Source organism: Panthera pardus, unplaced genomic scaffold (genome assembly GCF_024362965.1).
Source record: "Panthera pardus isolate Hobbes unplaced genomic scaffold, ASM2436296v1 HiC_scaffold_20, whole genome shotgun sequence".
Taxonomy (NCBI): Eukaryota; Metazoa; Chordata; class Mammalia; order Carnivora; family Felidae; genus Panthera; species Panthera pardus.
Genome location: NW_026526766.1, coordinates 83064473 through 83091401, shown reverse-complemented (window position 1 = coordinate 83091401; position 26929 = coordinate 83064473). Strand labels below are relative to the sequence as shown.

The window sequence follows — 26929 nt, the reverse complement described above, 5'->3', positions numbered from 1 at the left end:
GCAGAGTCACGTGGGGGCAGAGACCAATTGGGCCTCCGGTGCCCCCCCGCCCAGGGCGGGGAGGAGGAGGACGGACGGACAGGGCCAGCCTACTGTCCGCCTGCCGCCCGCCGTGGCGTGAAGGAGTTCCTGTGTGCCCACGGTCACCGCTGCCCCACCTGGGCTGCCGGAGTCTTCCCTCGGACCCCTGGTGCCCGCTGTCCACCCTCATCCGGCCTGAGAGCTCGCCTTCCGCTCCGTAAGTGAGGGCCTGGGCCCAGGCCTCTAATGGCCAGCCTCCCTCCTCAGTGCCTCCCTGCGGCCTGGGCCGGCCACTGCCTGCTCTGCTGAGTGACTGGTGCCCGCAGCTCTGGGTAGGGAAAGGGCCAGAGATCGCCCCAAACCTGCCCTCCCATCATCCTACCCCCTCTTCTTCCCCGGGCAGCTAATGGGAGGAGCTAGTAGGCCTGTGGGGACAGGCCCTATGGGCGTCTGCGGTGTCCCGCTGTCTACTGGTGGCCGAGCGTTCACAGCGCTGTGTTGGCCCAAGCCTAGCAGTCTGCGAACGTGTCCATGTTCCCTGGGCCTGTCTCTGGGTCTCTGCGTCTCCCTGCCTGTGTATTTGTGTGTCTCTCTGGATTTGCGTGTCTGTCTCCAACACACTTCTGTCTGTCAGTCCCTGTTCTGTGGCCCGTCCAGATCAATGTGTGCTTCCCTGGGTAGGTGGGTGAGGGGCTGTGAGTCCCCACATGTTGAGCTGGCACCTGGGGCCGTGAGGGGTGGGTGCAGTGCTGCCTCGTTCAACCTCAGGGCTCCCAACCTGTGATAGTGTGACCTCTGGGGAGGGGGGGAAGGTGAAGGGAGAGGAGGAGAACCGCCTCTGAGCCCAGCTCCCTAGACCACTGGGTCCCCCAGCCCAGACTTGTGCTTACACTGCCTGGGTCTTCTTCAACGATGTCCAGGAGACCCTAGCCTTTCCCCTCCATACCCTCCACTGCCCACTCCTATTTGCCACTTTCTGAGGGTCCCTCCCTGATGGAGCTCAGAGCACCTCCAGCGCCTGCAGCCGTTAGTGTTTCTCAGGAGTCAGATGTGGGGACTCTGCAGCTAAACCCCAGCGGCTGTCCTTCCTCAGCAAGATTCATCCGTGGCATCTCACAGAAACCACAGAACCCCTTCTGTAGGGCCAAATGTTTCCATTTTACATGAGGAGAAACTGAGGCTCAGAGAAGCAAAGGAACCTGGCCGAGTTTGCACAGCAAGTGGGCTGGCTACCCATTCCGTCCTTAATTCCACGGGGTGAAAGACTGAGGAATGGTCTGCGCTGGGTCTCTAGCCCGCGGGACCAAGGTGCCAACTCCAACCCAAGCCGGGTGGTGGGGGCGGCTCGGGTCAGGGTCCCAGACAAAGTCAGTCGAGGCCAAGGGCCAGAGCCTTCAGATCGGTTGCATCGCTGTGGGTACATAATTGTGGTTTCCCGCACCACCCCCCCACACACACCCCTTGAAGACCCGGCATTTTGGCCTTGCTGATCTCAACACTTGTCTCCGAAGGGGGCAGGGGCAACATGAGAGGTGGTGCCTTTCTCTGGTAAATGAGTAATGGGGTAGACTTTCCCCACTCAGAGCAAGTGCTCAGCCTCGTGCAGCCCAGGGACCCCTTTGTCCCCGGGGATGCTGGGCACTTCCTTACCCCCTCCCCCAGCCCAGGTAAAAGGCTCAGAGTGGGATGGGGGAGGCGTTCCTCTATTCTCCTAGCTCCCGCGCCCCGGTGGCTTCGGGTCCTCGCCAGACCTCGGAAGATTCCCATTTCTGGCAGAGCAAACTGAGGCCCACGGAGGAGAGAGGGCGTGCCGCAGGTCTTCCAGCTGGATACTACTAAACGCTGCCGCAGTGCTAAGGCATGCGTTTTGCCAACACCACTTCGGTTCATCCGCATGCCCACTCTTACGGAAGTCCAGTCGTCATTACCACTTCGCAGATAAGGAAACTGAGGACCAGTGTGTGTGTGTGTGTGTGTGTGTGTGTGTGTGTGTGTGTGTGTGTGTGTGTAGATTTGCCTAAGTCTCCAGTGAGGAAATATGGCATGGCCAGGGCGATACCGGGTTTCTAGCCTTGAACCCGTGCCTTGGCCACGGACCCCCACGTTCGCCCTTACCCACTTCGATGCTGCAAAACGACCAGCGCCCCCAGCGTGGTCCTTGCCACGACTAAGCTGGATTCGCAAACAGAGGCTCGCCTCCTGGGTGGCTCGAGGCTCCCCGGCGCTCAGCACCTGCCCGGATTCCGAGGCGCCCGGGCTGGGAATGGGGGGCCGAGAGGGTGAGGGTAAAGGCGCTAGCCAGGAGGCTAGGTGGCGGGGGAGGGCGCGGGCCGGGCCTCCGCCCCCGGATACCGCACGCACTGATATAGAGGGGCCGGCCCCTGGCCCCTGCGAGGCGGGTTCGCGCAGCGCGCATTGGCGGCGGAGGGGCCCGGGTCCCAGGTGCGGCCCGGGAGGCGGCGGGGGGCGGGGAGGCAGGGTGGTGGTAGGGGGGGGCGCCGAGGCCCCGCGCCCCCGCCTCCCCGCCCCCGGCCCGATCGGCCGTCATCGCGGGCAGGCGGCGCTGCGCCCGGGTGCGGCTCATCGCCGGCGGCGGCGCGGCCAGGAGGTGCGGGGCTCCGCGCGGGCGGGACGCGGGGCGCTGCTGCTCGCAGGAGCCGCCAGGTGGGCGCCGGGTGGGCCGCGGCCGCCGTCGCGCCCCTTCTCGCTTCCTGGGCCCCGGCTCCGCGCACTTCCCTCCTTGGGACTTCGACTCTCCGCCCGAGGTCGCTCCCCCGCCTTGGGCTCGGTCCCCCCGGAGCCCGGGAGGTCTCCGCCCGAGGTCTCGCGCCCGGCCTGCGACTCCACGCCCGGCGTCTCGGCTGCGCCCTCCCTCCGCCCGACGTCTCGGCCTCGGCGGCACGGGCTGCGCCTCCCGTTGCCGTCGCTGCCGCGGGCTTTGTCTCTCTCCCGGCCCGGGGGCCCCCGGCGGCTCGGCGCTTTCGGGCTCTCAGTCCCGGCGCCGTCGTTCTCCGCCTCTCCCGGCGCGAGCCCCTGGCGGGGTCCGACCCTGCGGGGCCACGCCTCGGAGCTCGGGCTCCCGGCTCCCGCCGCGTTCCGCGCGTCTTCCCGTCCCCGGCCCCCTTGCTGGGCGCCTCCGTCTCTCCAGGTTTTCTCTCGGTGTCTCTGTCGCCCCTCTCTGCCTTCTTCTCTCCCGGTTTCTCTTGCCTCTCGGTGTCTCGGGCTGTCTCTCGTCTACCGCTGTGTCTCTGGCTCTGCATCTGCCTTTCCCAGGTTTTCTCTTGGGCCTCTGTCTCTCTGTGTCTTTGATCTCTCTCTCTCTCTCTCTCTCTTTCGTTCTCTCTCTAGCTCCCTATCTCTCTGTCTGTCTCGTCTCCCCCTGGTTTTCTCCGCTCGGCATCAGTGTGTCTGTCAGTCTCGGGTTTTCGTTGTCTCTGTCGCCCCAGGGTGCTCGCTCCGTTAGGCAGCGTCGGTCGGTATCTCTCGCTTTCGCTCTGCCCATCTCTCTGTCTCCCTGGGACTCTGTCTCTGCCTCCTTCGTCCCTGTCCGATTCCCCAGGACACTCCGGCCCCACTCTGGCCGGGTTCATTGGTGTCTCCCTCGCGGCCGAGCCCATCTCGTTTTCTCAGAATCGGGGTTTTGTTCTCAAACGAACGAATCCGGATCCAAGCGCACCGAATCCGAGGGTCCCCGATCGGGCGCCACGCAGACCACGCCGGGAGGGCCCCTGGCCCGGGCAGGGGGCGGTGGGGGGGGGGGGGGGGGACGCGGGGCAGGAACGCTGGGACACGGTCGGTAAAGGCCGAGCAGGGGCCGCCCCGGCCACATCCCACTGCGGGCTGCTCAGGGCGCTCCGATGGGTGGCCTGCCACGAGCGGCCTTGACCCCCGCGCGCTAATGGGGGACAGCGCCGTGGGGGCTCCGGGCCCCCGGCCCCCAGGTCTGCCGCGCTGCGGGTCGCGTCCCGCCCGCGGTGACCCCCTCCTTCCTCCGCAGGCGGACGCCGCGGGCATGGACTATTCGTACGACGAGGACCTGGATGAGCTGTGCCCCGTGTGTGGGGACAAGGTGTCCGGCTACCACTACGGGCTGCTCACATGCGAGAGCTGCAAGGTGAGCAGGCGGTGGACTGCGGGCCGGCAGGGCTAGCTAGGCGCGCGGACGGCGGGCGAGCCGGTGGGACGCGGGGGGGGGGGGGGGGGTGGGGGGGGGGCAGGCCCTGCCGGGCGGTACACAAGGAATCGGGCCCCGGGGAGGGGACGCGCGGCCTGCCCGCCTCCCGCGCTGACTCCGCTCTCCCCAAGGGCTTCTTCAAGCGCACAGTGCAGAACAACAAGCACTACACGTGCACCGAGAGCCAGAGCTGCAAGATCGACAAGACGCAGCGCAAGCGCTGTCCCTTCTGCCGCTTCCAGAAGTGCCTGACGGTGGGGATGCGCCTGGAAGGTGCGCGCGCCGCGCTGCGGGCCTCCGACCGCTGACCTCGCTGTCTGTGGGTGCGGGTGGTAGGAGCGGTGAGAGGAGGGCACGAGTGGCCTTCTTAAAGTTTCCGGAGCCGGCCGGTGGCCCCTCACTGTGACGCTAGAGCCTGATCTCTGCTGGGGAGGGGTGAGAAGTGGCCGGCTCTGTCTGGCGAGGAGATATAGAGAGGCTCAGGCCCTCTCTGCAGCCTCTGAGAGCCGGGGCAGCACAGGGCAGCGCCTCGCAGAGCTCCTCTTCTGCAAGGAGACCTACAACACCCCCACTGAGCCCCCAACAGTAGCGACAGCCAAGGTGACCAACGCCTTTACCAGAGTTCAAGTCCCAGTGCCTCCACTCACAGGCTGAGGGACACTGGGCAAGTTCCTTAACCTCTCTGAGCTGCAGATACCCCATCTGAACACTAGAGTTGATAGTAGTGTCTTCCTCCTAGAGTCAGTGTGAGGGAAGGGTACGGAAAAGCCAGCACGTAGTAAATGCTATTGTTATTGTTATTGTTGTTGTTGTTATTGTTATTACTATTATCATTATCATCGTCATCACTTAGGTTACTATCTGTCCATCATCAGGCTTCACGCAGCCAGCCCACCCAAAAGGTTCACTCAGGCCATTCACTCGGTGGATGAGAGTCCTTCCACCATGTTCTTGGGTGGGCCCTGAGAGGTTGAGGGAAAGGGGAACAATTGGCCCCACAGGACCCAGGCCCGTCCTTCCCTTCCCAACCCCTTCCTCCCGGCTCTCAGTCCAGAGGGGAGGAAAAACGCTTCGGCAGGAAGAACTCAAACTTTCTGAGGGTGGACACTCGTAGGCTTCCACCCTGCTGGCCCCAGCCGGGCTGTGCGCCGAGCAGACAGCTGTTGGCTAAAGTTTTTAAACAACGTGGAAGCCCCTAGTGGCCCTGAGAGCCGCTGACCACACGTCCTGCCACCTAGAGGAAGTACTCCTAGATGTGAGGGGGATGTCCCGACGTCCCCAGCTCCAGGTCCTCACTGGTCAGGAGAGCTCGTTGCTGCAAGTAGCAGAACCACCCTGACGGAGCCTGAGGGAGCAGAGCTGGGCTGTGCACCCCCGTGGCAGGACGATTGGCTGAGCGGACCCCCAAGACACCTCCCTTGCTGAGCACCGCCCTCTGCCTCCTACTGTCTCCCTTCTCCCAGGGCCCAGGGTGGGGTCCTGTCTGAGCAGGGGCTGGGGCCACACTGCAGCTGCAGAGATGCACCTGTTGGGTCTGGCTGGTGACACATTCTTGGCCAGACGGAGGGACATCTGGTCAGCCGGGGAGGTCCCTTCTCCCAGCACAGAGCCCTGGCCAGCCCTAAACTCAGCTTCATAGTTGAAGGCAGTGGGGGAAGGCAGAGTCATTTTGCAGTAGGGGTTTGCCAGAGACAGGCGGTCAGAGTCCAGGAGCAGCTGGATCCTGGAGACTGGACTGGATGCTGTGAATAAAGCTGACTAGGGTCTCCTTCCTGTTACCTACCATCTCTGGGCTCAGCCTTGTGCTAGGCCCCTGAACCCACTCTTGAGTCGCCAGCAACTCTCCGTTTGAGTCACGTGGCCCGATACCACTCAGAAGGATGAGGGTGGGCAAGAGGCAGCACATCTGGGCCAAGGATAGTGAATTCTGCCTGGACGAATCCAGGAACACTTCTGGAGGTTGTGACCCTGGGGGCTGGGTGTTTGGCAGGCATGAGAGAAGGAAAGGGTTTGAGGCAGAAGGAATATCAAAGGCAAGGTGGAGGAAGAAGGAGCCGTGCCAAGCAGAGGAGCAGAGAGATGAGGAGGAGTGGAAAGAACATGGGGTCTTGTAAGGGATGACCCAGGAATGGTAAAACAGGGCCTTGAATGCTGTGCTAAAGGAGATTGATTTCACCCGTGGGCAGTGGGAGCCATGGAAAGCTATTGAGCGGGGAAGTGACACAGGTCTGTTTGGGAAAGATCCGTGAGTGTGGCATTATGGCAGGAGGCTTGGAGGGGGTGAGTCTGACCCTCTGCTTCTGCCCACAGCTGTGCGTGCTGACCGCATGCGGGGTGGCCGGAACAAGTTTGGGCCCATGTACAAACGGGACCGAGCCCTGAAGCAGCAGAAGAAGGCACAGATTCGAGCCAATGGCTTCAAGCTGGAGACAGGCCCTCCAATGGGAGTGCCCCCCCCACCACCTCCCCCACCGGACTACATGCTGCCCCCTGGCCTGCATGCACCTGAGCCCAAGGGCCTGGCCTCTGGTCCACCTGCTGGGCCACTGGGCGACTTTGGGGCCCCAGCACTGCCCATGGCCGTGCCCAGTGCCCACGGGCCACTGGCTGGCTACCTCTATCCCACCTTCCCTGGCCGTGCTATCAAGTCTGAGTACCCAGAACCCTATGCCAGTCCCCCACAGCCTGGGCCACCCTACGGCTACCCAGAGCCCTTCTCCGGAGGGCCTGGTGTGCCTGAGCTCATCCTGCAGCTGCTACAGCTGGAGCCGGACGAGGACCAGGTTCGGGCACGCATTGTGGGCTGCCTGCAGGAGCCGGCCAAGGGCCGCCCTGACCAGCCTGCGGCCTTCAGCCTCCTATGCAGGATGGCTGACCAGACCTTCATCTCCATCGTGGACTGGGCACGCAGGTGCATGGTCTTCAAGGAGCTGGAGGTGAGTCCCTCCTCCTGCCTGGCTCGCCGCTGGGGTGTCCTCTTGGCTGCCCTAGTCTCAGTCTTAGTTACCCCTTGGATGGAGCTGTCCTGCCCACTGGCTTTGGGCAGTGTCTGGGCACAGGGAAGCCACACTGGGGACACTGAGGAGTGTTTCTTACCCCTATCCCCCTCTCCTTCATCCCTCCCACCCTCTTTCCTTCTCTGTTTCTTGAGTCTCTATCTCAAGACTCTGCTTCTTTTGTCTCTGCCTCTGTCTCTTTCTGTTGTCTTTCACTCCCTGGTGTGCTATCTCTCTGTATGTCTATTTCTCCAGCCCCTTCAGTCTCTGTTTCTCATCTGGTCGGGTCTCTGTAGGCATTTATCTCTCTTTCTCTGAGACCCTGAGCTCCCCCAAAAGACTAGCTGAATCCTTTGGAAGCTGTCTGTGGCTGCCCCAGCCCAGTGTCTGGAAGAGGAGACAACTGATCCTGGCCTCCCATTTGGAGAGGCCACCAATCCCTATCAGCCTCAAATGTCATAGATGGGGGTCTTTGTATCTCAGAGTTTGGGGTGCTTGCGGATGTTCTTCTTCCCAGCTAAGGTGAAAGGTCTTGCTGTCCCTGCATCTCTTGTGCATGATGGTTGGTCCCACGAGTGGGTGTCTGTGTGTGCAGGGGGAGCTGGGGGGTGCGGATTGCAGGGCCTGTCACTGATCTTCCCAGAGGAGACCACCTTCCTTTTCTGCAAGGCTTTCCTTCCCCTGGTTTGGAGTACCTGCAGCTAAAGTAAGCAAGAAAGCAGCAGGAGAAACCGAGGCCAGCAAGGGGAGAACTTCCCAGTCATCCTGCCTGGTGCTCTGATGGGCCCAAGGCCCGGGAGCTGCCCCTCTAGTGCCCTGGCTCCCTGCGATCAGGGTGCCAATATCAGAGGTCCCTCGAGCCCAGCCAAGGCCCAGCCCTCGTTGGCCTGGGCATAGACAGTCTTTAGTCCAGGCCTATCGGTGTTTGCCTTTCCCAGGCCAGCCCCACTGGCTGTTCCGGGGCGGAGTGTAAACAGCAGGGCCTGTTGCCCTCCCTGCTGGGGCCACTGCAGCCTTGAGCAGCATTGTCAGTGCTGACGCCTGGGCTTCCTCCAGGGGCATGTGGCCGGATGGGCCGGGGGCACTGCCTGCCTGGGCTGGGCACAGGGCGGGATAAGATAGGAGGTGGGCACTGTCAGCCCTTGAGGTGTCATGGGACTGGGGGCCTGGGTTACTCCAGGAGTCAAGAGTTGGTGGTGATGATTCCTGCTTCCACTATGGAGGGTCTGGGGATGTGTCATGTATCTGCCACGGGGTGGGACTTCTCACCCTTACCCCCTATCTAGGCCAACCGCATGGATGGGACAAGAGGCAGGGCCTTGAACAATCCCATCTGCCTCTCACTTATGGCTGGAGGCCCTGGTTGGGGATGAGGATCCCAGGACCCTTGGGTTGGTTGCCAGCTTCTCCTCCAGACTTCCCATGAGGCCCCTGTGCAGAGGGGAGGAGGAGCGGAGCATTCCTGGCTTTCCAGAACTCTGGATCCAGGGGCAGGGCACTTCCTCTGGCCGCCTTCCTAGTCTCTTGGGGTTTTTCACACAGGATGGGAAGGGCTTTTGTCCCAGCTTTGCTGAGTGTTTTTTCCTGCTTCTGGCTTCTCTGTGGTCCAAACTTTCCTGCTTCCCCTTCCCAGAATCTCTGAATCGTGCCCAGGAATATGAACCATGGTCACCATCCTCTGTAAAGGAGCCTTGCAAATAAGTACCAGCCCAGCCCATGAAAGGGCCTCTCATCAGCCATGTGGAACTTCTTTCCTACTGGTCCAGTGAGCCCTGGCTGGTGTCTGTTTGCAAAGCCAGAGGTGGGGAAGCAGAAAAGTGGGAGTGGTGCTGAATGACCCTGGACTCCCTTTTGGGTGACCATCTCCCTACCTCCAGGCAGCATACATCTTAGGAAACAGACTCTCTAGCTCTGAGAGTGGGGCACTTGGGCTGGGCACAGGGGACATTGAAATGAACTGGACCCAGGAGGCCTCCAGGCTATTGGAGGAGACAGACACACACACACAGCTGATGCCCACACAGGCTGCCGAGGGCTCTGAGAACGATGCAGAGGGGACGGTGGGGCCCAGGAGGAGGGAAAACTGACTCTGTCTAAGGAAATCAGAGGTTTCTTTGATCTCTGCCTTTCCAGGAAGCAGTCCGAGAAGGTTGAGGACATTCCAGGAAGGGGGAATAGCATAGAGTAAGGCCTAGGAATGTGAAAAGGCGTCATGTGGTAGGGGATTTCAGGTGGCCCTCTGTGTCCGGAGAGGTTGGCAGGGTCAGAAGCAGAGCTTGGACCAGAAGTGGGTCCTCTGGCAGTAGGTGACAGACAGCCTGCCAGAGCTGGCTGGGGCCCCACATCCTGGGTCGGAGAGGGCTCCTACCACAGAGCCGGAGCTCTCCCTAGAGGCCACTCACCCCTCTGTGATGCTGATATCATCTCGCTGCCCAGGGGAAGGCCTGGGGTCTTTGCTGAGCTGTAGGGATGCTGTGGGTGCTGATGCCCTCTTGGAGTTCTCCTCATCCCTCCTCTTTCCCAGCTTAGATGTCCGTTGGTCTCTATTTTTCCATCTCACACAATTGTGGAGTGTTAGATCTGACAGTGGCACCGAAGTTAGTAACAAAGACCAGAATCAGAGAAGCCTGTGTTCAAGTTCCAGCTCTGTCAGCCCTGCCACTTACCACAGGTGTGACTTTGGGCAGGTGACTACTACTCTGGGCGTCGGTTTCCTTATCTATAAAATAAGGGGAGTTGAAATATCATCTTCCACATGGGGTGGTGGTTGTAAGGATTCAGTGAACCAAGACAGGTAAAGATTTCCCACAGGGTACGGCACATGGGTTAGCAGGAATAGGAGCTCCGGTCTGTCCCCTTGGCTGCTGCCCCGTGTAATCTATACTCTCAGGAGGTGCACAGGCCCGGCCAGGAGGCATGAGAAGGGATAGACTGCACCCAAGCTCCTCTGAGCACTAGTGTTCCTCTGGGAGCAGATGGGGTGTGCCTTGCCCTGGGCTTATGAAGCACCTTTGTATGATGCAGGGTAGCAGAAACACCTGTACCCGCTGCCTGGTGGAGGGCAGGGTGTAGGTCCGGGCACTCAGCCTCTCTGGACAGTTCCCGGGAAAGACAGGCTGGGAGGCTGCAAGATAGGAATCAGGGAGGGGGAAGGGAGGGCCAAGAGTGCCTAATGACCCATCTTGACATCACTTCACCCCTCAACATCCAACTCGGAGGCCCCCGATTGGCAACAGATTTAACTGCTCTGATATATGGTTTCGTTTAAACAGCAGTAACTCTGTCAGTCCCGGGCTGACAAACGATGGCCTGCCGACCACTCGGCTGAGAGAACGCCATGGCTGGCCCGTGGCATGTCAGCCACCGGAGAATTACAGAGCCCGCTGGCCTTCGGCTGCCAGACTGATCAGACCCCAGGGGGCTCCAGAGGGGGGTCTGCTGGGAGGGAGGTCAGCTCGGCACCCATAAATACCCCTTCTCCAGGGCAGGCTGCAAAGTGTCAAGGCTCCAGGAAGATTTATGGCAGACCGGCAGGAGGGGTGGGTGGCTGGTAGTCTGAGCAGACAGACCAGGCCAGTGAGGGACCCCAGGGCCGGGACTGCAAATGTCCTTGTTCCCAGGGTGGCAAGGAGGTCTGAGGGCAGAGGAGGAACCTTTGCTTAGGGAGAAAGCTAAGGAAGGTGAAACCACCCTCTTTGGTTAAGTGAGCCTCTTAGCCACCTGCTGTCCTGTGGAGAGGGGCTGGCAGCTACAGCTTTCTGATTTTCTTTTAAATAAAGAGAAGTGTGTGTGTGTGTGTGTGTGTGTGTGTGTGTGTGTGTGTGTGTATTCATCTGTGTGGGCAGCGATTTGGAGTTTGGTGTCTTTATGTGTCCATCTGTCCATCTAGAGGAAGAGCAAGTGAAAAGTCCATTTGGCTGGGGGTAGATGGGAACCCAGGCTGGGGCAGCATCCACAGGAGTGCCAACCATGGGTCCACAGAGCCCTTCACCACTGATGCCCCTGTGCTCATATGTTTTCTCTAACCAAAAGAGGGAGGATTTTATTTTTCCAATTTCTCAGAACAGAAAATCAGGGCAGAGTTGGATATGTGGCTCAGTTGGGAATCAAACAGAGGGCACAGGGCACCAAAGCTTAGCCACCATATTGCATCTCTCTGCCCTGTGCCTCTCCCTCCACCCCACCCCCCCGCCCGTCAGCCCGTAGGCAGGGCTGCCCCCACTCCCGGGGTCTGAGGTCTGGGTACAGAGTCTGCTCCCAGGGCTTGGCCAGCTGGGTCACTGTGACCCTCTTGCTTTGTGCCCGAAGCTCAGCCTGCTTATCTCCTAATTCTCCCCCTTATCTCTCACTTTCCCACCTCCCCACCCCCTCCCTGTTCCTTCAAGCCAGGCAAAGGGGCCCCGATGGGGAGGGGGAGCCAAGCCCAGCCCTGCATGCCCTCCCTCCCACTCTGCTTCCAACTGGGTTGTCCAAGGTAGGCCAGTTGACCCCCTGGCAGGTATCTTCTGCTTGGGCCTTAGGACCTCCTGGGGACCTCCAGAAGACCAGCCCAGTCAGGAGCATCTGGACAGAGCCCAGATCCCTGTGGTTCCTTTAGGCAAGCCACTGTCTCCTTATCTATAACATGACAGTATGGTGATAGGACAGAGGTGAGGAGTCCAGGGTGTGTTGGGAATGGGCCTGGCCACAGGTGCTCACCGAGCCTTGCCTCCCTCCTTTAAAACTAGTGGGGAACCACTCCTGCCAGTGGTTCTCCAGGGATTGGCCATTTCTTGAGGAGAAATAGGAGAGATGTCTCTGTGATTCAGCCCTGCCTGAGTCTCAATCTCTTCTGGCCCTTCCAGTGGTGGCTGAGATCTGGGGCCCCCTGCTGGGCTCCTCGCTCTGATGGTACTGGGGGTCTAGAAAGCACTTCCTGCCAGGAGAGGAAGGGACAGGTGTGTGGGTTCTTGACACAGAGATGAAGTGAGCAAGGGAAGGTGGGGGGCTGGTGACTCAGGGCAGGACAGAGATAGGCCCTCCCTCTCGTTCTTAGCACGTGGGGTCAGGCAGGTGAGGCCGAAGGGAGCCTGATTGTGTGTCCAGCTGCTCCCCCACTCTTCCTGCACTTGTTCTTGCCCTCGGCCTGAGGACAGGCCCCAGGCTGCCCCCAGGAGGGGGCGGGGACAGAGGGTCGCAGAAGGAGGCTTCTACCCCTCAGAAGAGAGAGTTATTCATTAGGCATTGCCAGTTCTCCTCAGGCCAGGGGTGGCCTGGGTCTCTCTGGCCCCCAAGTTGGGGGCTGTTTCTCTGTGCTCTCTGTACCTGTCTTGGGAGCACATATCTGTGCATCAACTGCTCACCGACCCGTCCTCCGGGAGCCCAGAGATGAGCTGGACACCTGCCATGCCTTCCCAGACCCCACAGGTATTGGGGAAGACAGAGGCATGAATTGGTGCCATCAAATGTTGTGACATCCAGAGGACAGGATTGGGGAGAGCTTTATGGGGGAGCTCTCACAAATGTTGTGACATCCAGAGGACAGGATTGGGGAGAGCTTTACAGGGGAGGTAACAAGAGTGCCATGAATTCTTGGGTGGCCAGGGTGAGTCTTCTTCCATACCTTGTGGTTTAGGGCACAGATCTGGAGCCAGACAGAGCAGTGTGACCTTGGGTGAGTTGCTTGACCTCTCTGGGTGTCCTTTCTCCATAGATTGGGGATAACAGCTATACCACCCTAGCTTCATGGAGGTGCAGTGCAAAGACTAATAGCTATCACGGTCTGCATTCATCACAGGGCAGGGCCCGGTAGGGTACCCGAGAAGCACCTGCCAGGTAGCTGGTGGTGGGCTAATGAGCTGCAGATGCTGAGGGGCACTGGAGTCTGTACTGTGTCTTCCGAGGGTGGCGTGCAGTGCCCCGTGCAGGTCTGGACACCCAGGAGAGCTCAGTATTTTGTCACCGTAGAGGGTCGTGGACTGAGAAGGCCAGCTATGTCTCTGGCCTGGCTCTATCTCTCTCCCAGGAGAGTCCCTCGCCTTCTCCAAGTGGTAGATTCTCATCTGAAAAAATAGGGTTTTGGCCTGGGGATCCCCGAGGACCCATCTGGCTCTGGCATCCGATGGTTCTGAGTCCCATTTGCCATTGTCACGAGTGTCCTTTCTTGCCAGGCTAGAATGTAGTGACCCTCCAGGGTGGAAGGACACCCCACACAGAGGTAGTCTCTGCCCTCTCGCTGGGTGCCCGACTGCAGCCTGGTTGTTCAGAATCTGCCCTCCTTGTATTTCTGTTCCTGCTTCAGATGGACCATTGCCAGCCACCTGCTCATTCCAGGCCAGATCTTGGGCCAGAAGGGCGCTCCCTTCTCACAAGCCTGAAAGTTGTGGATAAGGCCCAGGGAAGCCCTCTGTTTCCTCTTCAGGGCTTGTTTTTTGAGCTACTGAGGCTGCCAGAGATGCGACCACAGGCCAAATGGGCACAAGATTGAAATTAATCATCTCCCCTCGCATTTGAAGGATGTCTTCACAAATTACTTTCATGAACATCATTCACCAATACTTATTGAGTACCTAACATGTGCTGAACCACCTTCTAATACTGTGCCCACTTTACAGATGAGAAAACAGAGGCTCAGAAGGCTATAGAATTTGCTTAAGGTCATGCAACTTGTAGAAGCAGAGCTGGGGCCTGAAGCCCGGCCTGTGTAAGCTCTAAGCACCCCCATTGAACCTTGGTTTTGGTTTGTTTTGCTAGAACCTTGCCACACTTTGATGAAGTAGGCAGCTAGGCAAAAAAGGCACAGACAGGTTAAGTAGCTTGCCCAGGTCACATACCCAAGGGAGCCCCTGAATTATGAGTTGGAAGAGGGAGGGGTGAGGGGAAGGTCCCTGGCTGGACCCCGCACCGGCATATGCCTCTTCCCTCCAGGTGGCCGACCAGATGACCCTGCTACAGAACTGCTGGAGCGAGCTGCTGGTATTCGACCACATCTACCGCCAGATCCAACACGGCAAGGAGGGCAGCATCCTGCTGGTCACCGGGCAGGAGGTGACCAGACCCTACTGTGCCCTGTGCCAGGCCCTCATGTGCACTTCCAGAATTCTGAGCCCGGAAGAGATCGTAGGCCTCTCCAGGGCTGGCCCTGGGCAGCCGAAATGTCAGCCCTTCCCCCAAGTTCATGCCCAATCTCCCTCTGACCTGCCCTGGCCCTGGCCTGGACAGGAGGCAGCCCCCCTGGGAAGCATCTCAGGGATGTGGGGAGGTCAGGGAGGAGGTGATGGTGGCACTGGATCTAGAAGAACAAATAGGGGTTGGTCAGGTAGTAAAAGGTTGTGGGGGAATCAGCCTCACCCACACCACAGCAGAGGGGACAGCATGGGCAAAGGCGTACAGGGGGACATTTAGAACTGCTGAGCCAACAGGGGCTGCCAGTATATGGGGGTGGGGGGCAGGAGCCCTGTGGTGGGAGGGGTGAGGCGAGAGGTAAGCCTGGAGGGGTTGCTGGGGGCTGGGGTGGGCAAGACCTTGCAGGCCCTAAATCCTGAATAAACAAAGGAAGGGCAAAGGAATTTTCTCCTCTGTCCAGAGCGAGGGATTAGGGGCACTAGGGTACGAGCTGGGAACTCCTGAGATTCAACAGGACCAACTGGAGAGTTTCAAGTGCAGAAGGGCTCATGCAGACTGTTTCTGAGGAAGCCCAGGGAGAGGGCAAGATAGCGGCTGAGGGCATTGAGGCCACTGTGTAGTGCTGGGGACCTGGAAGGGGACAATGCAAGGAGGAAGACCCCCAACTGCGGGCAGGAGGTGTGGGAAAAGTGGAGGGAAGGAGGGAGAAAAAGAAGAGAGGCTGATGCCAGGGCCTGGGCTGGTGGAGGGAGCATCAGTCTTGAGGGGGCCACAGGAGCAAGAGTGGGCCGCCAGGCCCCCTAGGGGTGGGGGGCGGGGAGGCTGAGGCCCTGCTCCCCATCCCCTATCTGTAACCCAGGCCCTCAGTCATCGAGCTCAGTTCTTATCCTGAGAGTCTCGGGACATCCAGGGCCAGGGAGTGCTGGTCCCAAGGGTGTGACTTGAAGGTCACCTGTGAATGCACTGAGGAGAGTCTGAGGTGTGAGTGTGTTTGTACTGGCCCATGTCAGCATGTGTGCGGGCTGAAGCGTCTGAAGGCCATGGGGATGTCCAGTGTGCATGTGCGTGTGTGTGTGTGTGTGTGTGTGTGCGCGCCTGTATTTTATTGTACAAAATCTCCACACAGGTAAGTGTGTGGTTGTTGAGATGTGCCTGTCACCATGTCAGTGGAGACTCGTACATGGGCACGTGTCTGTCGTGTTACCTTGTGATATGACCATACCAGGGCATGTGTGTGTGTGTGTGTGTGTTCCCTTCATGAAGTGGGTAGACCGCCCTGGGAGTGTGTCCAGGTGTGTGCATGTGTGAGCGAGCGTGAGCTGAGGTGTGACCACATCCCCAGTCTGGGTGTCCACGTGTGGCCGTGAGTGGGGCCCTGAGCAGTCAGTGACCGAACCCATGTGCGTCCAGGCGGACCCTCCCCCGACCCTGCCCCACACCCGGCCGCGTGGCGTTTGCTGCAGATATCACCCAAAACACAAAAGCCTCTTGTACCACGGGCCTGGTGGCAGCTCTTTGTGTGCGAAGGACCCGCCAGCTCTGCCCCTGCACCCGCCTGCCCGGTGTTTGCTCTGCTGCCGCGAGGCCCTCAGCTCCCGGCAGCGTGGGGAGACCTGGGAAAGCTGGGCCCAGCGTGGGGAGAACTGGGGCTTGGAGGGCTCCTGGGGCGCGGGGATATGTTGCCAACCCCCCCCCCCCCCCCCCCCCCCCCCCCGGCCCAGCGCCAAGGATGGGCACTCCCGCCCACCCCGCCCAGGGCCTCCCATCCGCCCCGCCCCTCCCCCCACCGTCCCTCGTCCGAGCCTCCCGCCCACGGCCCGCGGAACCCCTGGCCCGTCCTGTGGCCCGCGCCTCCCGACGCTGACGTCTGTCCGTCCAGGTGGAGCTGACCGCGGTGGCCGCCCAGGCGGGCTCCCTGCTGCACAGCCTGGTGCTGCGGGCGCAGGAGCTGGTGCTGCAGTTACACGCGCTGCAGCTGGACCGCCAGGAGTTCGTCTGCCTCAAATTCCTCATCCTCTTCAGCCTCGGTGAGCAGGCCCGGCGCGGGGCGGCGCGGGGGGCCAGGCGGGTGGCCGGCCAGGGGTCGAGAGGCCTCCATGAGGCTGCGCCCTCGGTGGCCTTGGCGGGGCACGGACCCCTCTCGTCGTGAACAAGGGTGTGAAGGGACCTGGCCCGACGCCTGGCTCTTAAAATGGGGGTTGTTTCCTCTCCGGGCCTCAGTTTCTCTGTGTGAAAGTACAGAGGACCAAGACAATGTCTAAGATTTGCCCGTGTGGGATACAGACTCCTTCTGAGAATTCGTAAAGTCCTGCCTGGCTGCCCTAGAAAGGTGCCCATCCCTCCTCCAGAAACACCTGTGTGATTTCAGGAGCTTCTGTTCCCTGGCTGCCATCCCAGGCTCCCTGTTTTCCCTGATTCCCTGCTCTAGGGGGTCCACATTCTGGCTCTGGGTTCCTTGGGGCCCAGACCCTTTACTCACTCACTCACTCACTCACTCACTCACTCACTTATTCATTCTACAAACACTTGCTGACCATCCACACTCTGCAAGGCACTGGGCACATGGAGTGAACAGAAAAGATCCCAAATCCATATTGTCACAGAGCTGACCTTCTCTTCGGGGAGAGACAATAAGCACAATGTGATTAGTGAGATATAGAAATCACTGAAATGATTAGTAGAACGTATCACCTGGAAGACTGTGGTCAGTGCTAAGGAGGGAAATAAAGCAGAGAAGCGGCAGAGGGCGAGCCCAGCTCACCAGACCTACTCCCCAGGTCAGGTGCCTCCCTCTCACTGCCTTCTGGACCCGCCCAGCCTCCACCCTCCTCTGGGCTCTCCTCAGGCTGGCCTGCCATCCTCCTTCACCTAACAAGCCATCTCCAGCGTCTTCCCCGTGTCCAGCAATGCTGTGAACATAGACATGTCCTTGCTGTCTGGTGGCTCCCAGTCCAGGAGAGGCCTTCAGCTAGCACTGTCACTGTCAGGATGGGGACAGACAGATGGGGAACCCCATGTGGGGAGCAAGGGCTCTGCCTAGAAGGCTTCCTGGAAGAGGGACATCTGAGCAGGGTTTTGGAGGATGAGTAGGAGCTTGCCGGAGGGATAGATCTTTCAGCAGAGGAGATGGGATGGAAGGTCAGAACAGAGGGGCATGAGTGCTTTGTCATTCAGGGAGGAGGCAGGATTCGGATGTCATTTTTGTGGCAGATGACATCGGCCCCAGTCAGTGAGGGAGGGCCTGCTCAAGAGTGGGTGGGGGGAGTTGGGGAAGCCAAGGGGAAGGAGTCAGCTGGGTGGGGGGTGGTGATTAATGAAGCGTTGATTGTGATTGTGGGAAGCCCAGCGCTCAGGCTGTGGCCCTGTGGCTGGTTGCCTGGGCTGGTCTCCCGACTCCAGCCCAGCAGGCGGGTAGCTGGAGGGCTTATCTGTAAGGCTACACAGGTTGGTAGGGGATGGCTAAGGTGCGAGGTAGGGACAGAATCTTGGGCTGCCAGTGAGGAGCTGGGGCCTAGAGCCCTTGCAGGGTCCTCAGGGGCCCAGGCCAGGCTGGGGGAAGCCCCTTCCTTTCTCCCCACAGTGGTACCCGCTTCCAAGCCTTGTCTTTATGAGCTGCCAGGCTCTGGGAACTGGCTCAGGCCAAAGCCATGGTTGCGTGTGGTTGGGGGTGTGGACACCCCAGGAGGTATGTGCGTGTCGGTGCCTTTGCTTCTGTATCTTTGTTTTCGCACATGTGCAGACTAAGAACTTTCACAGGCTTGCGGGCTTTTACGGGTCATGTTGTATAAAGAATCTGTAATTGGCGAGTGATGGGAGATTGGAGGCAAGAGGGATTTAGAGATCTGCGGCGGTGTAGGGGCTGTTGTGAGGTGACAGTTCTTGACCTGACCATCAAGAGGCCCCTGGGGAGGTCCAGAGGAGGGGTGGGTGGAAGGTGGGATGCCAGCCATCAGTCTCCTTGGCCAGGCCTTCCTGCGGAGAGGGCACCATGTCTCCGGCCTGAGGCACACCCCTGCAGCCTCGGCCCCTCTTCCCAACAAAGCCCTGGGTGCTGGGGACTGCTAGGCCAGCATGGCTCTGGCCTCTACCGGGCGATTAATGCAGGACTCCTCCTGGTATGGGTATAAGGACAGCAAGGCTGAGCCCAGCCCTCTTTTCCTGGGTCCAGGTGAGTGGCTGAGTTCAGAAGCATGAGTGCTGGCCCCTCCTTCTTGCCAGCCTTCATCCTGCTTTCCAGAGGAGGTGGCTGAGGCCTGGGAGATGGGGACCGTCTGCAGTGCTTGGCTGGCATAGGCTGGAGGGGCCGGACTCAGGAGCGAGAGCATGTGCATGCATGTGTGCACCTGGGCGCATGTGCGAGGCAGGGTGGAACAATAGTTAGGGATGGGGACTAGGGACGGACCACCTGGATTCTAAATCTGGACTCTGGCTGTGTGCCCTTGAGCAAGTCACCCCACTCTCTGAGCCTCTATTTTTCCCATCTGTAAGATGGCCGTCATAATAATCCTTAATTTGCTATGAGGATTTAATGAGGGGATTCCCCCCAAGTACTCAGAGCGTGGCCTGGCCCCTTGGAATGTGTGGGTATTGTTTTCCTTCTAACCGTCATTACCATCAGTGAGCAAATGAACAAAGGAATGAATGAAGTGAATGAATGAACCAGTCTCCATCTTTATCATGTGCTGTGTCTGGCACAGTGCCTTGTCACAGGCATGAGGGTCTGGCTGAGGTGGGTGGGGGAAATGCCCAGCCCAGCAAGTCAGAAACAAACTCCAGTGAGGCTGAGTCTGGGATGGGTGGTGGGGAGGAGGTCCCGGTGCCTGGGCCTGCCTGAGCTCCTGGGAAGGCAGTGGGAGAGGAGGCCAGGTAAGCCACAGAGGCCAGGTAAGCTGTTGGCCGACAGGTTCCGGGTTCCAGAAGGAGACTGAGCAGTCCAGTGTGATCAGAGTTGGGCCAAAGAAAAGGAACCAACCCCACCTAAGATATCAAGGAAGGCTTTTCGGAGGAAGAGGGGCCTCTGAGCTGGGCCTTGAGGTATGAGTAGGAGTGTTCTAGGTGAAACAAAGCAAGCAGCAGCAAGGGCATTCCAGACGGAAGCCAGAGCTTGTGCAAAGGGATGGGGAATCCTGAAAGTCTGGTGTGACTGTGGGGCAGGGAGGGGGGTGGAGAGGAGGCTGGGGGGTTGGGCAGGGACGGAGCTGTGTGAGGCCTCCAATGCCAGGCCAAGTACCTTGACCCTTACCTTGGGAAGGCTTTTCAGCTGAAGTAACATGATCACATTTGCATTTTAGCAAGGTCCTTCCAACTGCAGCCTGGGAGCGGGATGGCAGGTGGCAGCCCGGAGTCCTGCAAGAGGCTAGACCCAGGGCTGGAGTGAAGGAGACAAGTTTGGGCAAGAGGAGGGGGAAGATTTGCCCAGAGTCGGGAAGGTGGGAGGGGATTTCTCCCCTGTTCCAGCCCCAGACCACCAGGAATAGGTCCCCAAGGGAACTGGAGCCCAGAGAGGATGGCCACTTGCCCGTAGACCTCCAACGGGTGTGCTGGGCGTCACCCTTGGGGCGGTGGCTCCCTGGGCTGGGCAGCCCGAGCCCCTGTGACGACTGTCCCCCACCGCACCCCGCCTCCAGCCCACTCAGCGCCTCCTTCCCGCCTGCCTCCGCACAAGGGTGCCATTTGGCGTCTAAATAGCTGTCTCCCTGCAGGCGTGGAGGCAGGTAAGGAGGTTTAATTAAAATTAGTGCCTCTCTCCTGGCGATCACGGTGTTTATGAAGATGGGCCCGGCTGGCATTGTTCCGCAGAGGACTTAATCGAAGCTTAATGGATTGACCTAACATTCGATTTCCTGACTTCCATTGAGGCGGCGGCAACAGCGTTCCCTCAAGCGTTTGCAATTTCCCCACTGCTCCGCGCCAACAAAAGGCGGCCTGAATAGCAGCCCCACTCGAGGGGCCATTGTGCGCGGGGGCGCCTGCCTGAGTCACCGCGATTGGGACAACATTCTTTATGCCTCGCAGGAATGAAAGGATTATTCAAATATTCAATTAAACCGTGAAAAGGGGGCTTTTCTGAGAACCGGGGGGCCCCCAGCTCCGCAGAGCTATAGCAGGCTGCTCTCTGAGGTGGAGGGGGGGGGCCATCTCCCAGCCCCCTCCCGCCTCCCCCCTCCCAGCCTCCGCCTCTGGGATCACTGGAACCGCAGGCTGGGGTTTGGGGGGGAGCACGCCAGGCTTTTCTCCCACGTACCCGTCTCCAACCTGCGGCATCCCAGGGCCCAGAGCTGGCATACAGATGAGGTTCGGACCTGGGGCGCCCTGTGAGGCAGAGATTGGTTTGGCCCCATTTTGCAGATGACAAGGAAACTCAGCTCAGGGGAAGGGCCTTGCCCAAAGTCGCCGGGCTGGTGGTGGAGCTGGGATTGGAACCCTGGCATGTTAAGGGGGTGTCTCCAGGTTTGTGTGACCCCCGCTCCCGTGTCCAGTGGGAGAAAGGCATGGTGTTTGGCGGGGTGGTGGCTCTGTCACACCCATCATCCCACAGGGTCTTCACAGCAGTCCCTTTAGATGGAGGCGTGGGGAGGTGGGAGACGGCATATGACTTGGCAATGGTCCCCTCCAGGGTGAGGAGAAAGGTGAGTATGGAGTCCAGAGTCGACCGTCTGGGGAAACCTAGGATCCCAGAGATGAGGGCCCTTGGACAGGACCCCTGGATTGGATGAAATGTAAAGTTTTCACGTCCAGTCTCTCAGGAACCCATGTCCAAGCTTGACTCTGCCTGTGCTTACCCACTGGACTTTGGAGCCAGCAGACCTGGGTTCGAATCCAGACTCGGGCATCTCCTGGGTGTCCCAGGCTCAGCCCACTGTCCCTGCGCCTGGGGGATGCCCTTTCCTACCTGCCTGGGTGTCTGTGGGGATTCACTGAGCCAGTGCACGGTGCCCAGCGGGCGCCTGGGAAACCGGATGCACTTATACTGTAGTCATTGGGGCTCAACTGGTGACTGCTTCCCTCCCCCAGCCCTGTAGCCCACCACATGGGGGCAGCGGGGGTCTCCAGTCTGCAGAGAGCTAGGAATGGGGGCTGTCCCTGAGAGCTGTCCTTGCTCTGCACCCACCCCCTGCACTCCACCTCATTGTCCCTGGTCTGGGGCTGTGGAGAACAGTAAATCCTGGTAAAGCCAAGGCTCTGGTCCTCCCAGTCCCCTCCCACTGCAGACTCCACTGCAGCATCCTAGCCCATCCTCCTCCACCCCCAGATGTTTCCTCTGGGCTCCCTTACTGCTGTGTGGCCTTGAGCTGGTCCCTACTTTTCCCTGGACCCCCCAGGTCAGAAGACAATGTCAGGAGAATTGCCCAGCCTCAGGAGTGGTGGGAGGTGAAGGTAGACAGGACCCTATGGGATGAAGAGAGGTTGGGATAGAGATGGGGCCAATAGTCACCTCTTATGCCTAGGAGGTCAGCTTTGGAGGGGGTCGGAGCTTCCCATGACCTTTGAGTGTATCTGGAGGAGTCCAGGCTAAGGAGCAGGGCTGTAATGTACAGTTGAACAGGCTGTTCACTGCACAAGGGCACCTAGGCAGGGGGTGAATAGGGGCTGAAATCCAGCTTGTGTGCCCCTTGCCATACTGTCTCTGTGGACAAAAGGGAACTTCTTTCTAATTGGCACAGAGGCACCTTATGGGCTAATGGCGATCCTGGGCAGGCGAGGAAGAAAATGACTGTGGCTCACTTACTGAAGGGAGATGAGGGAGCCAGGGATGGGGGTGGAGGATTGGGGCCAGATCCTGCCATACGCCCTGGGCCCAGCTCAGGTTTCCCTAAATCCGACTTTGGACAACATGGGCCTCAGCGGGCACACTGGGGGCGGCTGGGGATCAGGGTTGCCAGGAGCATCAGGCCCTCCTGGCGCAGTGGGTGTTAAGAGGGATTAGAAGGGCCAAGGGCTGCACATGCTGGGCTCCCGACTCCCCCGCAGCAGTAGGGCTGGTAGTCATGGGGGCAGAGGGAAAGTGGATGGATGACCATTTTCTGAGCCACTGGACGCCACATCCCAGGCAAGGCCCTGCTGGATTGGGGGATGGGGGACCAGTTCTGTGGATTCCTGCTGAACCTCACCCAATAGGCAGGTCACCAGCTGGAGGTGCTGCCCAGGAGCCGAAAGAGGCCTGCCAAGCAGTGATGAGGACTCTAGTGACAAGAAATGGACCCTCTCTGGGTGCCCCTGGGGGCCTAGGCCCCTGTGCGGGCCCCCAGACCCAAGCTCCGGCCCCTGCAAGGTGGGCACGCCCCTTTCATAGCAAAAGAAGACCTTGCAGGCCAGGAGGGGACAGGGCACAAAGCCACTGCTCCTAAATGGCGGGGCCGGGATTTGAACCCCCATCGGCCTCACTCCAGAGACATTTTATTTTTTGTGTCTTCACTGGACCTCCACTGGGTGCGGAGGAGGTGTCGGTCACACCCCTCTTTCCCTGGCACAAGTGATCCCTGGTCCACTCAGAGCCGGCTGCCCTCCCGTCCCTCCCACAGGCAACCACGCCTTCACGTTTAACCTGGATTCCTTGTTTTGTCCCTGTTCTCACGTAAAGTGCACACTCTGTACAAGTACTTTTAATTTATGTAGATGGCTCTGTCTTGTAGATCTCATTCTGGATCTTCCTTCTCTGTTTTTTTTTCCACTTAGCCCTATGCTTTTAAAGATCTGTCCATTTTTTCTGTCTGCTCCATTACTTCTACTGCACAGGACTCCCTGTGGTGCGGCCACCACACAGCCATCCAGGCCACCTCCGTAAATGCTGCTGCAGTGAACATCCATGTCCCCCCAGGGGCCCCAGGAGAGAATCTCCTTGGGGTTCTGGAGCTTCTTGATTGGTCACAGGAGTGCCTGTCGCTGTCTAGAATAGGGCCACCAGTGCATGTGCCTGGAGGCTGGGAGATGGGACCCTCGCAATTACAGTGTGCCTGTCTGGTGATGGTGCTGATGGTGGCCACGATGGGGATGATGGCGACGGGAAGGTTTTGACCCGGCGATGGGGATGGTGTTGATCATGGTGGGGTGAGAGTAGAGATAGCAATGGTAACAAATTGGTCTTGTTACGTGCCGGACGCTGTCCTCCAAGCATTTTCCACCTGTCAAGTCCCCAAATTCTCCCAACAGTCTTGTGAACTAGGTGCTGTTGTCACCGTTCTGTAGGAAATTGAGAAGTCAAATAACACGCCCAGGGATACAGCTGGTGATGTTGGTGTGGTTTTGGAGATGATGAGGGCGTTCATCATGACCAGTGTGATGATGACAGTGGCAGTAATGATGGTGACAGGTGATGGTGGTTGGGTGGGTGATGGTGGCAGTGGCCGTGTTTGTGATAATGACGGGGGTCAGGGTTGGTGACTGCCGATGATGGCAGTGACTGGAATGGCTGCAGTTTGGTTGATGATGGTGGCAGTGGCCGAGTTTGGGAGAAAGCCGGGGCCGTCAATATCGGTGATTGATGAAGGTGGCGGTGTTCCTCAGCCGTGGCGATTGGAAGACTGCATCGTTGACGGCAGCGCCCCTGTCTTTGGTGCTGATGGGGATGTTGGCGCTCATGTTGCCAGTGACCGTTGATGATGTGATGGGCTGGTGATCGTGACAGAGCTCCTCCCCTTGCAGATGTGAAGTTCCTGAACAACCACAGCCTGGTGAAGGATGCTCAGGAGAAGGCCAATGCCGCCTTGCTCGATTACACCCTGTGCCACTACCCGCACTGCGGGGACAAGTTCCAGCAGCTGCTGCTGTGCCTGGTGGAGGTGCGGGCACTGAGCATGCAGGCCAAGGAATACCTGTACCACAAGCACCTGGGCAATGAGATGCCCCGCAACAACCTGCTCATCGAGATGCTGCAAGCCAAGCAGACTTGAGCCTGGGCTGGGTGGGGCTGGGCCCGGGGCCGGGGTGGGGGTCCAGCCACCCCCGGGGCCCTCCAGATGGTTTATTTTATTATGCCGATCCAGGAGCCCCCACCCTGTAAGCCCCTGCCCCTGGGCTCCCTGAAGCCCTGTGTTTGGGAAGGTGGGTGAGGGTGGACAGGGCCTGGCTGAGGTAGGGCCGCCCCACCGGCACTTGCCTGCCACTCCGAGTGTCCCAAGGAGGCAGCTGCTCACCACCCCTCCCCCTCCCCTTGCTCCCAGCTGTCTGTCCGGAATCCGGAGCACAGGTCCAGGGAGGAGGTTCGGGATTCCCTGGCGGGCCTCCATGTCCCTTGGGTCAGAAGTCATCCCTTCCCCCTCTCCAGGAAACAGAAGCAGAGAGAGGTTGAGCGGGCATCAACTAGGGGAGAAGAGAGGGTCTCCAGAACCCCCTCCCAGAGACCAGGAAGGAAGCCCTCTGTTTTGCAAACTAGGGGTAACTGAGTTTGCAAAATTGGGCAGGCACTGTGGGGCCTAGAGGGCTCCGGGGGGACAGGTTAGGACACAGACCTCCTCCCTAGCCCTTCTACCCCATCTGACTTCTGCAGGGGAAACTCTGACATGCTATCTGAAAACAGTTTCACTACAATCGTCTTTCTGCCCCTCTCCCACCAGAGGAGAAGCTTGGCACACTCCACGTTCTCCCCCCACCCACAGTTGGCCAGCCCGGGCTGGTATGTATCTGCAAGGCTGTAGTCAAGAGGTTTGTGGGCTTAGGGGTTTTGTTTCTTTCCAGATGCTCCTTGAAAGGTATGTATGTCCAGGGCAGGGGACAGAGTTGAGGATTGAGGCTGGGATTTGGGGATTAGCACCAAGTACAGCCCATGGTTTCTCCCCAAACTCCTGCATGCCAAGTACCCCATGGGCGGTGCCAGACCACTGTTTCTGAGCCCCCACTTCAATCCGGAGAAGAGCTGTTGCTTGCCCCTCCTCAGATGAACAGCAGAGTGCCCTGTCGGGGGTGATGAGCTCCAGAGTGTCTGTGTATGGGAATATGGGTGAACTTGAGGAGGGCGTATGGGTCTCCAGCTTGGGGACGTTGCTGATAAGCCCCTCCCTTGTTGGCCTCATCCCCTTGGGTCCCTTGCTGCAAACCCTTGAAGCTGGGCTTCGGCTCCCTGGCCTCCTGCCCTATGTCCTGAAAGACACAGTCCAGGGCCAGGCACTAGGGAGTGGCCTTAGCTGTCCTCTGTCCGGGGCTGGGCGTCCACTGTTTTTCCTGCTTTCATGTTGCCACTGCAGCTTGTGCTGAGCCTGCCCAGTGGGAGGTGACTGGGCATCCGTGCTCCCCTGCCTTCCACTGCCCTGTCTTGGTCCCTGCCCCTGCCCACTGTGATGTGTGCCCCTGCCAAGGCCAGAGACCCACAGCTCCAAAACAAGAAGTGCCCTTAAGAATCTCCCCAGCCCCTGCAGCCCTGGAATAAATTTTGCAATTAGTTTCCAGTTCCCTTTGTCTATTTATGTTCCGGGGCCAAAGCAGAACCTCCCAGGTGGGTGTGAGTGGTCGAGGGTGGTGCAATGCTCTGATTGGGATGGAGGTGACAGTCAGATAACCTTTGGTTCAAAATCTGGGGCCAAAGTTGGGGCACACCAGCCACTGTTGGGGAGCCTTTTGGCCCCACCTCATACCTGGGACCTTGCGGTACCCAGGAGGCTTGGGAGATGCTTAGGTCTTCCTGGGCTTCAGCCTCAGTTCCACTACAGCCGTGCAGATGGGGGCACCTCAACCACCTTGGGCAGATGGGGGCAGTCATTTAATGAGCACCTACTGTGTGCCATCCCTCATATCCCTGCCCCTACAGCCCTGTGAGGTAGGGGTTAGAATCCAGGAGAGGGACTTGGTCAGTGACCTGCAGGGGCAGATTCGAACCTGGGTCCTCTCGACTTTGGAGCACTGGCCCTTTCCTCTCTGTCCATCTGGTGGCCCCGGGGCCGGTCCCTTTCACTGATTCTCTTGCCCTCCCACCCCCGCTGAGCACAGCTGAGACCTGAGGAATGCCTCCTCTGCTCTAGACCTTGTCCCAGGGCTTCGCCGGCTTTCTCTGTCCATTTTGTCTTCCCATCTGCTTCTCAAAGCCTCTTCGGCAAGTGGCAGGTCCAGATTACAGCCGAAGAAACCAAGATACAGAGGGGGCGAGGTGACCTGTCCGAGGTCACACACCAAGAGGGAGTAGAGCCATCATTCAAACCTCCATCGTCCTGACCAACCTGACTACTCCTACGGCCACCCCTGGTCCACTTCAGGCCTCTGTGCACGTTAGAAAAAGATGCTGGGGCACACAGCTTGGCAGTGGCTTTTATGCAACGAAAGCATCCCTTTCCTTCCCAGCACCTTTCAGAAGGGAAGTAGGTGCTCTTGTTCCTGCCTCTGGGGAGCACCAGGTCTTTTGGGAAGGCTCTCTTAGTCATCTCATGTTCCTGTGTGATCCATCGTGTCCTGGGGCCGGGTAAGATGAGGAAGTGAATGATTCTGCCCCTGGGGCGGGGGGGGGGGGGGGAACAGGAAGTGTTCATAGCAGCGGGGTCATCCAAACTGGGTTTTGAAGATTTTGAAGGTCCACCGGCTGGACAAAGTTGGGGGCAGTGTGGGCAGAGGCAAGAGTTGGAGCAAAGGGATAGAGGGGTGTCAGCCACGGGTGTCTGGGGACCTAAGCAAAGTTACTCTGGCTGGAGAGTAAAGAGAGTGGGTGGTGGGG

At 59.3% G+C, this 26929-nt stretch overlaps 1 protein-coding gene across 4 annotated transcripts; it reads left to right on the top strand.

Annotated features, from left to right (window-relative positions):
- Positions 1 to 25676, top strand: NR5A1 (nuclear receptor subfamily 5 group A member 1). Of its 4 annotated transcripts, none has more exons than XM_019421173.2 (7): positions 1 to 238; positions 4019 to 4135; positions 4327 to 4468; positions 6506 to 7131; positions 14098 to 14217; positions 16175 to 16322; positions 23938 to 25676. In XM_019421173.2, the coding sequence occupies exons 2-7, from the start codon at positions 4034 to 4036 to the stop codon at positions 24183 to 24185; spliced, it is 1386 nt and encodes a 461-aa protein (XP_019276718.1). In that variant the 5' UTR covers positions 1 to 238; positions 4019 to 4033; the 3' UTR covers positions 24186 to 25676. The 4 variants fall into 4 exon arrangements, with proteins under 4 accessions (XP_019276718.1, XP_019276719.1, XP_019276721.1 ...); XM_019421174.2 differs by lacking the exon at positions 1 to 238 and adding an exon at positions 2404 to 2463; XM_019421176.2 differs by lacking the exon at positions 1 to 238 and adding an exon at positions 2470 to 2629.
- Positions 25677 to 26929: the final 1253 nt, after the last annotated feature.